The sequence below is a fragment of the Leguminivora glycinivorella genome, chromosome Z, assembly GCF_023078275.1.
Source record: "Leguminivora glycinivorella isolate SPB_JAAS2020 chromosome Z, LegGlyc_1.1, whole genome shotgun sequence".
Lineage (NCBI taxonomy): Eukaryota > Metazoa > Arthropoda > Insecta > Lepidoptera > Tortricidae > Leguminivora > Leguminivora glycinivorella.
In genome coordinates, this window is record NC_062998.1 from 34380981 (window position 1) to 34392992 (window position 12012).

General features: G+C 39.1%; 1 protein-coding gene across 1 annotated transcript in view; it reads left to right on the forward strand.

The window, feature by feature from the left end:
* Positions 1 to 1379: 1379 nt before the first annotated feature.
* LOC125240957 (sterol regulatory element-binding protein cleavage-activating protein) overlaps positions 1380 to 12012 on the forward strand; it is a 34124-nt gene continuing 23491 nt past the window's right edge. Inside the window, exons 1-12 of the mRNA XM_048149179.1 lie at positions 1380 to 1918; positions 2006 to 2124; positions 3166 to 3273; positions 4412 to 4520; positions 5337 to 5523; positions 5964 to 6109; positions 6504 to 7682; positions 8023 to 8231; positions 8552 to 8708; positions 8927 to 9020; positions 9763 to 9923; positions 10203 to 10273. Coding sequence (XP_048005136.1) covers positions 1800 to 1918; positions 2006 to 2124; positions 3166 to 3273; positions 4412 to 4520; positions 5337 to 5523; positions 5964 to 6109; positions 6504 to 7682; positions 8023 to 8231; positions 8552 to 8708; positions 8927 to 9020; positions 9763 to 9923; positions 10203 to 10273 — 2659 coding nt within the window. The 5' untranslated portion in view covers positions 1380 to 1799. The remainder of the gene's footprint in view (positions 1919 to 2005; positions 2125 to 3165; positions 3274 to 4411; positions 4521 to 5336; positions 5524 to 5963; positions 6110 to 6503; positions 7683 to 8022; positions 8232 to 8551; positions 8709 to 8926; positions 9021 to 9762; positions 9924 to 10202; positions 10274 to 12012) is intronic.

Sequence of the window (12012 nt, forward strand, 5' to 3'; positions counted from 1 at the left end):
CTTACTTTCCTTAAATTCTCAAGGCTGATGTTTATATATGTGTTAGAGCACGTTGTTAGAAATTGGTTATCATCAATGCCAGACCGTTTCCGCCGGCCATAACTTTTACCAGACGCGACAAAGTTGGCAAAAAACGACTCTACTTAACTTACCTCATTTTCTCAAGCCTGATTTTGATATATGATACGCAGGGACCTGTAACTAGACCGTTTGTAAGCAGCCAGACCAATCGGATGGACCCAACCATCCGCCAGACCGACTTAAAGTTTCGATAGTAGCATTAGTAGAATTGAAATATTCCGGGTCTAACTATAAAAGCTAAAAACTTGAATTTTCTACATTAAGCTACGTGTATATTGTATACTTGACGTAATAAGCGACTTTCAAAAATTTTACTTCTAAGGAAATAAAAAAATGAAAGTTTATATGTGGTGCAAGATTAATTTTAAGCTATGAATTTTATTTACACTGCGTAAGTACATGTGTATTTTATTATAAATATAACTTTTACCAGACGCGACAAAGTTGGCAAAAAACGACTCTAACTTACCTCATTTTCTCAAGCCTGATTTTGATATATGATACGCAGGGACCTATAACTAGACCGTTTGTAAGCAGCCAGACCAATCGGATGGACCCAACCATCCGCCAGACCGACTTAAAGTTTCGATATGAGCATTAGTAGAATTGAAATATTCCGGGTCTATAAAAGCTAAAAACTTGAATTTTCTACACTACGGGACATCCCGGGGAAACCGGAGGGACATCCCGGGGAAAGGAGGGACATCCCGGGGAAAAGGAGGGACATCCCGGGGAAAAAAACGCTATTTGGCTACGGCACCAGTATTTATACATTTTACGACAACAAGTCGTTAGCCAGTTTGCGGGGGTAACAGTGACATCTAGCTAACAACTTGCACTACGGCATATAATTGTTTTTCACGCCCTCTATCGTTGAGTTTCCTAAACATATCCTAAGTACATCGGATTTATTTGACTGAAAACACCGAGCATCGAAATAATCAAAATCGCTCAAATCGTTGCCAGGTTCGACTCAAGCGCACTCTATAGGTAATTTTAAAAACAAGTCCAAATGTTTACACTTCACTAATTCAACGAGTTCAACGCTAGATGTCGCTAGTCGCGATCATGGTATATGTTGAAGAAATGCGGTTAAAATAAGAAACAGATTAGTATTTTAAAAAATATATTTATTTCTTCCTTATATATGATCAAATATATAATAGATTCCAATTATTGGAAATTTATAATGGCAATTACGCAGTTATTGAACGTATGGCTGTATGATCATCATTTTGAGTGATATGATTCACACTTATTAAAAAAAACTTAACGTCAAACAAAACCAACATGTCAAATATATTTGGAACTTTTCCCCCTAAGCCCGTAATGTGTTTTATACAATTAACTATAAGATTTTGGTGAAATAACTATATATTTGCTCCCTTTGGATTTAAATATATAACTATATCTTTAGATGTGTTAATTTATGGGTATGTTTTGTCGTGAAGTGTCATTAGTGCTGTCAAAATTGCGTGGTCGGTCAATTGGTGCAATACAAAGCTGTACAATTCCAAAGAAAAATACCTAGAAGGCGGCATGTAAATGCATGATGCAAACCTCAGAAGTAATTGCCGTTATTACATCAAGACATGCGATCATCGTTGAATTGCACGATTGTGGAAACCCGACTCCCGATATAACGTTCCCATTAGTCGGGCCCAATATTGTTGTGAAGTATTCTTGAACTCCGGCCTCGTGTTCGGCGGAGACGCACAATGGCCGGGAGTACGTTACCTGAGCGGGTAGCACAGATATATTACACCTACGGTTTATTCTGTTCCTCTAATCCCATTGCAGTTATAGGCTTTGCTCTCTCTATTGTACTCTTTTGTTGGTGAGTATATTAAAACACATCTAATTAAAGTACCAACATAAAATCATAACTTCTAATCATAAATAAATCATGTGTTTTTGTTTATAGTTACCCCTTACTAAATGTGCCCTTACCAGGAAATATACCAATAGTTGTCAATTTGCCATTACTTGATACCATGGAATTCAGTAAAGCAAGTTGCAACTCTAACAACTGTCTCCCAGAAGGTAAGTTCATGAAGTAGAATAACCAAATATTATATGTAGAACCAAGTTATTCAATCTATTAGTAATTACAATGATATTATTTGATAACACAACACTTATGTGAAATAACTTGACTAGATACAATGTGCTTCAAATAATAGGTATATTCATTCCATATTACCAGCGTAAAACTTGGGCTCAAAATTACTTGCACATCTAATCACATTTAAAATTAAAATTTGTTTACATTATGAAGAGTAGAATAGATATAGCTAGAAAAGAAACTGCATATAATGTATATTATAAACTGAAATAGATGTTGTATAATAATCGGTTCTCAAAAAGTATGACTAGTTGCAATGTTAGCTAGTTGCCACAGTGAAGGTGTTAAAACACTAAGCAATATAATATTTGATAATAAATTATTTTTCCCCTCACTAGCTCGGAAACACTTCTTTTATCCTTTAATGCCAGCGGGTAAAAACGCATTTTATTCACTAGTGGGTAAAGTAATTTGACTTTGAATATAGTCAAATTAACTGCTTTAAAATTGATAAAAGTAGGTGAATCTAGTAATGAAGATAATTTACCACCTGTGAAACTACTGGAAGCAGTGATAAACGCATTTTCTGCGTTGTACTTTCCTCGCTATAGTGAGGGGAAAAGTTTTGTGTTACACATGGGTGCAAATGTATTTTAATTCTTGTGTATTGAAAAACTCGCTAAGTTCAGGATTCTATTCTCGACTACTATATACAACTATAGAGTCCTTTCACTAGCTCGTTTTTCAATTCCACACTCGGTGTTAAAATACAACTTTGCCCCCTTGTATAACAAATAACTATTATTGCTTCCCAAATAACTTCATAAAGTAACTGTTCGGACATGCAATAAAAATATGATTAAGTTTGAACTTTAATAGCTGTCAATACAGTTGTATAGAATACTTCACCATATATGGCTTCTTGTGCTGTAAAAGGTTAATTATAAGATTTAAGCAATTATGACCTCCATGCTGTTTTTCTGCCATATTCCATAATAATATATTACTTTCGTTTCCAGATTCATCTCAAACATTAGAACTACTGTTCAATGAGACTCAAAAACTACCATATGTTTGGGCCAAAGACAAACCTCTGCTTTATGTGCAACAAATCATACTGAAAATAGGTGTGTATAAATAATACAGAATTTTTGTAGTTTAATAGTATTTTATTTTCTTGCTCCGCATAATTATTATACTCGTACTTCAAATGCGATTTCTTGTTCTATGTATAATATATTATAGTGAGCAAAGATATGGCATTATATGGGCCACTTATTTAACATCCAGGTTAAGTTACATACCATTTCTTTTTCAACATGATGTGTTTATAAATAACAGACCACAAAAATCCATAATAACACTGACTGTAACGTGACATGCATTCATAGTTATTTTACCAGCCTAAGATATCAATGATGTACAAAGTTACAAAACTGCTGCATCCCCCTTATGCCCCTGCCACACTGTCTAATGACCTGGGGCCCGTTTCTCGAAAGGTACAAGCCTTGTATTACAAGTGCGCGAACTGTCAAATCGTATGGGTTGTCATGGAAACACACTTGTAATACAAGGCTTGTACCTTTCATAAGTTACAATTTATAAGTGCTTGTCAATGTCTAATATGACAAGTTAAATAAATAAATAATAAATATTATAGGACATTCTTACACAGATTGACTGAGGCCCACGGTAAGCTCAAGAAGGCTTGTGTTGTGGGTACTCAGACAACGATATATATAATATATAAATACTTATATACATAGAAAACATCCATGATTCAGGAACAAATATCTGTGCTCATCACACAAATAAATGCCCTTACCGGGATTCGAACCCGGGACCGCGGCGCAGCAGGCAGGGTCAAAAGAGACTTCCACTTGTAACTTGTAACTTTCAGTTTTGAGAAATGGGCCACTGTTATTAAAAATGCTATAATGTATTACTTCAAAGAAACTTCACAGTTTTAAGAACCAAATGATGCCTCACTCTGGTTACTTTGTTGTATTGCTCCTTGTACAGTCACCTGCAATATCATATTGCTCTTTGAAGGCTGCAAACATATGTGACACACTCTTATGGCTACTTTATGTGTAGATAAGATGTTATCTCGGCCTTCACAGAGTAACATTTTATTGCTGCCATTGCTGGTGATTGTATAAGTATTATAATCATCTAAATAGGTAGGAGGAGAACACGAGACTTATTTGAATTAGTAATGGTGAATGTTCTGTATAGGTAACATTAACTATAATTTGTATATAGGAGTGTCACCCTGGAATAGCAACCTGCGTATGTGGGATGCATTTAGAGCTCCGTTGCAAGAGGTCTTCCGGTTGTTAGAAACTATAAAAAATCATGAGGACCCTGAAACGTAAGTTATTATCTCCTTATTATTATTATTTATTTAATAAATAGTATAAATATACAGTGCTCCACAAAACTACGGTATAAGTTTGACTGCGGAGTCAGAAAATCAATTAATACTTCTCAGGTTAACAGTGGACAACGGTATTGACATAAAATACATAATTAAAATGTTTACATATAATTATGCTCATCATAAGGTGTACCTACACACACTTTTTTCACAACAAATAACCTGTCATACATGCAAATCATTTTTTTTACCTATTTTTGTTTCAACTACAACAAAAACAAACTGCCATTATTTGATCTTGACCTTTGTGAGGTATACAGGTATTTTTATATGTTTTAGTTTATTATATGTGTCGCCCAATATTTTGTTTAATGTTAATAGTTTACGCAAAGTTAGACTATAATGAAGAATAAAATTTCCATAATAAAGTCAGTATTTTAACTGTTTCCCAGACTTAAAATCTGTACAGATATAGTGCGAAAAGGGTTTCCTTTGTATTTTTTTCAGTCAGTCTCAGTACATCTTGTACTGAGACTGACTGAAATAGCATGACACGTTCGTACTTTTCCGTAACAATACGAAGGCAAATCTTTCGCACTACATCTGTAACAACCACATACGCATCAAGAGAATTTCAACTATATTGCTCTAATTTAAGATTCATAGTTTTCAACTTTATCTAGAAACTGGTTAAATGGAATATACAATTTAAAAAAAACCTTGTGGAAAGACTTCTAAATTACTTATTATAAAAGTTATATTAATGTGATCATATTTAAAACATATTTGAAACCAAATTCTACATTTCAGTAAAGGCAGCTTATCCCAGTACTGCTACCAGATAGGAGGCATAAAGCAGCAGAACAGTAAAGCGAGTTTAGAGCGGGTGTTGCCCGAATACAGCTGCCTCGTGCTGTCGCCGGCCAACCTGTGGCAGCAGAACCTGCAGACGTTCTCTATGGATGTCAATGTTGTGAACACCGTTCTCTCTTACCAAGTAAGTGCCTTTGTTTTGCTTTAATTAGTAATTAATAAGTAACGGTGCTAAAACTATGTCCTATTTATTGAAAAAAAACTTTAAAAGGTAACCATGGAGTTGAATAAAGTTTGATACATTAAGGTTGAACTTGAAAAAAAAATACTAATATGAAAATTAAGTTTAAAACTAACAAACAAATATAAATTATTATGTATAAAACAATTGTTACCTTTAAAATTAAGGTCAAAATATGAAGTAAATGTTACTTGTATCATAGTATAAGTAGTTGTTAAGGGAATTTCTATCTATCTACATTAAGGGCATCAAGCCTGTTTAGTTTATTTCGTTCTTAGTTTTTACTTCTGGGGCTGGGCTGGGCTGTTGTGATTCCAGATTACAGTATAAAGTTAATGAATTTGACGTTCAAAAGGTAATGTCTTCTGTTAATTGTTGCGCAGAACCTCCCAAAGAGCAAAGTGTCGATAGCAGAGATGGCGTTCGGCATGCAGCTGCGCGACTGCGGCATCAAGCGCTACCCGCTGCGCGCGCGCCCGCGCGTGCTGCAGTTCGCCGTCACCGTCTTCTACCAGCGCGTCGAGCCCAGGTCACAACCACATACCTATACCACACACATATATAACTCCGTATAGACAAAGTCTAAGAAAAAAACGTACCTCAGTACCATACAGAAAAAGATGGCATTACACCTTTGGGGTACGCTCAGCTAGATGGCGCTAATATTAATATTTGAAATTTTAACACATATCAAGCTAAGAATATGGGCCAAATTGTCAAAACTGAGGTTCAAAAGTTCTAAGCCTGTGTCAAGAGATGGCAGTCTATGCACTGTGATTGACAAATTTTACTTAGACAGTACCTCTCTATAATACTCCATCCTCTTTGCTTATACCTACCTATCTACCCACACTATTTTTACTTTCTTGCCCCCTAAGTGTATGTGAAAAAGTTTGCAGTTAATGAAAATATTACGTTTACAGATTTTTAAATTCCCTGACGAAAAAGTTGAGAGCAATGTACCCCCTGTACCAAGAGCAGCCGTACACGCACGCGGAGGAGCTGACGCTGGTGTACTACCCGGGCCAGTTCAACTACCGCGAGCTCGTGCCGCTCATGATCACCTTCGTCGGGATATTCCTCTACGTGTACTTCTCCCTGAGGAAGATCGAGTACATACGGTCCAAGCTCGGCCTGTCCGCGTGCGCGATGGTCACCATCGCCGGCAGCCTCTCCATGTCTATGGGAATATGCTTCTACTTTGGCATTTCGTTGAGCCTCCAAGGCAAAGAGATATTTCCCTACCTTGTGATTATCGTCGGGCTGGAGAATGTCCTCGTGCTGACCAAGAGCGTGACCTCCACGGACTCGCGGCTCGACGTCAAGATCCGGCTCGCGCAAGGCCTCAGCAAGGAAGGCTGGTCCATCACCAAAAATCTACTCACAGAAATAACCATCCTGACCGTGAGCTTCTTCACGTTTGTTCCGTTCATTCAAGAATTTTCAATATTTATGATAGTCAGTTTAATTTCCGATTATTTTGTTCAAATGGTTTTCTTCGCAACCATTCTCGGAATCGACGTCCGGCGCATGGAATATTTTCAAGAGCAAAATAACAAACTTCATCTAAAGGAGTACTTTAACGCTAACAACGCCCTGAATTGGAGGTTTGAGAAGACCTACACAGACGAGAGCAGCATGTCGCCTCTTAGAATGACGAAGTCGAAATCACACCCGAGGTTAAACGGCTTGTCGCAAAACAGTCCCACGGACGTGCTGGCGAAGCGCAAGTCCAGCCCGCAGGCGCAGGACCAGAAGGTGCCGAAGCGGATCCGCCTCGTGAACATGTGGGCGAGGACGCGCTTCTTCCAGCGCGCCTTCATGGTGTGGATGCTGGTGTGGATATCGATGATAGTCTACAATTCCGGTGTAGTCGATTACTTTATAACTAATCTCGACAAACCGGATGTTAGTAGCAAGACGGACAAGAAGAGCGACGTGAGTTTTCTTCCAAAGAAACCGGTTGATGTGTTCTACAATGACAGTAGGAGCCCGATAGTGTTTTCGCCGCTTTTGGAAATGTCAGATTCGGATAAAAGCGTAGGGAACGCAAACGACACCATACTGCTGAAACATTCGCCGCACTCCCGTCCGTGGTCCAGGTTAGTTACATTAATGATTAAATCAATTCAGCAACGACTAGCGCAAAAATTCTATTCGACATTGCAGCGAGATGCAAATAAGGAGACACATAAACGAAAGACTGGTTTGCTATAATAGGCCCTCTGTTACTGGTCTTTTTATCATTGACTAACTTATCACACCCCATTACATGTAATTATACCGGGTTAGGAGACGCTGGTCTCGACTATAAATTTAATGACGCACAAGTTTATTGTTTCTTTATATTCGCATCTACATAGTTCGCCAAGCTAAGCACGGATGCGCATAGTTTGTTAAGGAGCTGATTGTGTTACGATACAAATTTATAAACTTTGATAGAGTGTCAGCGTACCACTGGTCGGCGATACTGGGGCAGTACAACGAGTCGCTGGCGGGGCGCGTGGTGGCGGTGCTGCCGCCGGTGCTGCTGTCGCAGCGCGTGTCGCCCGAGCGCGCGGCCGCCGTGCGGCTGCCCGACGAGCGCGACCCGCCGCCGCTGCGCTGGCAGGCGCTCGCCGCCGCGCTGGATCCGCTTGACACGCTGCCCGGTACGCTATTATCTTTCGTTACCCGGCACCGTAGCCGAATGGCATTACTGCGATGCCAAACGCCGCAGAAATGCAATCCATCTCTATCGCTCTTGGGTATTGGCGCGACAGAGCCAGACTGCATTCCTGTGGTGTTTGGCGTCGCAGAAATGCCATTCGGCTACGGGGCCCGGTATGCAGCCAATTCTTTTTACTAGTAATAGCAGCCCCTCAGTAAAAGAAAAGGATCGAGTAGATGCAACTCCGCCCGTGGCTTGATTAGTTCACGAAACAGTGGCTTATGTTCGTCAGTCTTCTTTGACGTGGTTTTGTTTGCACAGAGTTCGAGCTCACAGATGGCAAGAGTCAGCAAAAGCAGTGGCGCAAGCCAACAGAGCTGCCAATATACCCGACGACCCCCATGGAGATCCTTCTGCTGGCCATCCTGTGCACCATAAGCGTGGCCGTCATCGCTTACATGATGGTTGTGCTCTACAGGTTATATACCTCAATTCAAATATGGGTCTTTTGATAAGTTCCCAGAGCTTTTTGATCTAGCCAGAAGTTTGATTTCTTCAATGCTCTTTACAAATATCGCTCGTTGATATCCTTAAAACACGATAAAAAGTATTTCGCATTCGTTTAACCAAATAGTGTTCAAAATACAAATAAGAAATGCGTTCTTTTTTTCAACATTACTACGTTGTGTCAAACAGGTGCGTCTGTTCCCGCAACTATGCGGAGTGGCGCGCTTCGTGGAGCGAAGATGACGAATATCGGAAAATCATTGCGAAACAACCAGCGGTGCAGGTGAGCCATTTCTACTTATCACACAATAGGCTAGTTTCCTACTAGTCAAATTAGCTTCTTTATAAGGACTGTCAAAACGATTTGCTAAAATGACTGTATTCGTGAGCAGTGACGTCACGGTCAACTCAATTACTTAATATCTTTCTATTTGACTTATTAGATAGAAATTATGTTTAAAAATAACTACTGTCCATATTTTTCTTCTAATTATTTGGTATTTTATTTCGTGCACTGCATAACATATTTTGTGTAGGAAAGATTATTGGCCTGCAGGGTTAGCACACGATTGCCGCGAGTGTATATGTCGCCGCGAGATAGACTACCCGTTCTTATGTCATTAATACAGTTAAAAGAAGACGTGTCATCTATCTCGCGGCGACATACTCTCGCGCAGTCATGTGTCATGTGCTAGGCCTACTGATGCAATTAACAATTAACCATGCAAGTTATTAATAATCCTAATTAAGTTATTATAATAATACTAACTTTAGGAGCATTAATATTTTCAATGATATAAACATTCACAAATCGCCAATCGGCCAATTGACTAAAATATCAGTATAGCCAGTGACGTCATAATTCCATGGCAAATTCATTGAACATATTCAACCTCAAATTTATTTATTTATCAAATAAATCAATCTGCCAAGATTTTCACTTTTGGTATCAGTAAAAGGTAGATTTTTGAAGCTAGGCGACAAATCTTCATTTGATCGCTTGCTGAAGTTGTTATTATCGTCAGCTGGTGACAGAGGCGGTGCCGCTGGTGGTGGCGGGGCACGGCCAGGAGGTGGAGTGCCTGGTGACGGACGGCGAGCAGGTGGTCAGCTCCTGCCTGCAGGGCCACGTCAAGGTGTGGGACTCGCAGAACGGAGAGATCCTCACCAACATCGACCGCGGCGCGTGAGCAACATTCCTTTACTTATGTACCAATCAAACCCTCAAGCTTAGGTCTTTGACGTTTTAGAGTAAAGGTTCCAAAAAATTGCATTCATTGTATGGAGAAAATGAACAGTGTCCCAAAACGGTTACGTTCTTTCTAGAACCTAACATCGTAACTTGTACTCTGTTTGAATGACACTTGAGAAATACACAATGGATAAATTTTACTTTCTAAATTTTGAAAAAAATCCCCATTATCAAGTACCTAAGTAATGTATTTTGATTGATTTTTCTTTCCAGGTTTTTTAAACTACAGAAAGAACTTGCTGACAAAGTGGCGAAGAAAAATGAACCTTTGAACCCTACTCCAGGTCAGGAAGACTTTGAATGTACATTGTAATCAAATGACGTATCTAATCCATACTAATATTATAAATGGGAAAGTGTGTGTGTCGGTTTGTTTGTCCGTCTTTGACAGCAAAACGGAGCAACGAATTGACGTGATTTTTTAAGTGGGGATAGTTGAAGGGATGGAGAGTGACATCTTTCTAACGCGAGCGAAGCCGTTTTATTAGCTTGGTATGAAGAGTAACAATGTTTTCCCCTCACTAGCTCGGAAACACGTGTTTTGTCCTTTAATACCAGCGGGTAAAAACGCATTTTATCCACTAGTGGGTAAAGTAATTTGACCTTGAATAAAGTCAAATGAACTGCTTTAAAATTGATAAAAGTAGGTGAATCTAGTAATAAAGATGATTTACCATCTGTGGAACTACTGGAAGCAGTGATAAACGCATTTTTTTGCGTTGTAGTTTCCGCGCTATAGTGAGGGGAAAAGTTTTGTGTTACACTCGGGTGCAAATGTATTTTACTTCTCGTGTGTTAAAAAACTCGCAAGTTCAGGATTCTATTCTCGAACCACTCGCTTTGCTCGTGGTTCAACTATAGAATCCTTTCACTTGCTCGTTTTTCAATTCCACACTCGGTGTAGACTGTAGACGGTGAGTAGGGGTACAGGGTAGAACAGTAGCAGAAGAAAAACACTAGTTTACGAAATGAAAGTAACAATAGGTAGCGGTCGCGAGGGACAGCGTGCATGTGTGACAGTGGTCAGTTAGCAACTGATTCGAGTTCGGTACAGGTACGTATGTATCTATGTATATATAGTACGGCATATCGCTCGCGCTCACTATTCCAAGAGTAAGTATATATTTATTTATATAAGGAGCACAATATAATACAGAATAGGTAAGTAAAAAAGGTAAGTATTAGTTTTAAGTCTTTTTCCTAGGTTCTGTCGTCTACAACCTCCCGCCCAGTACTGCTTCGGCAGTACTCACACTGGTAGGCGTACAATGCGAGCTGCAGGGCTCACCAACAACACTCGTGATCTTGTTTTCAGATGGTCCTTTCTCATTTGGTCCTTGCCGGAGCACCGCAGCATTTTCATATAAAACTTTACTAGTAATCTGGTCACATAGTTTCTTCGATTTAAAATTACAGGTTTTTTTTTTTTTTTTTTTTTTTTTTTACGAAATGAAATTTCAGGCGCCGCGTCTATTTGGCCACCAACTCTCACCAGTCCATCTTCATCCAGGTATGGAGCCAAGGTATGTAGTACAGGTAAGCTATTTTTCTTTAATGTTTTCTCTTTAGTTAGTAAGGCTATCTCCACACCGAACGACTGTATCTGTGAGTATCTCAATATTAGGCATTCTGCGCATGCTAGTACGGTAGATAATCGTTTCATTGACGATATTTTATTTTCGCAGGCGATAAGGGACACGACACATCTCCGTTATCATTCACAAGTCTCCAGTACCTATGCGACGGCTGCGAAGGCGGTTGGCGCTGCGTCACAAAACAAGTTCCAGAACACTTGTTGTCTCTTTCGCACTCGTTATGGATTTCACAGACGTAGAAAAATACCATCTTGGCATGTTGAGATGCATAACACTCTTAAGGTCGGCAATCCATTGTTTAAATTCAATAAATAGCTCCTTAGATTTTTTTTTTTTTTTGTTCCAGGATAGGGCTGTGTTCCAGATGAACTTCAGCAATATTTTTCCTTTTATTGTTCCAGGTGCTAATATACCAAATATATTTGACA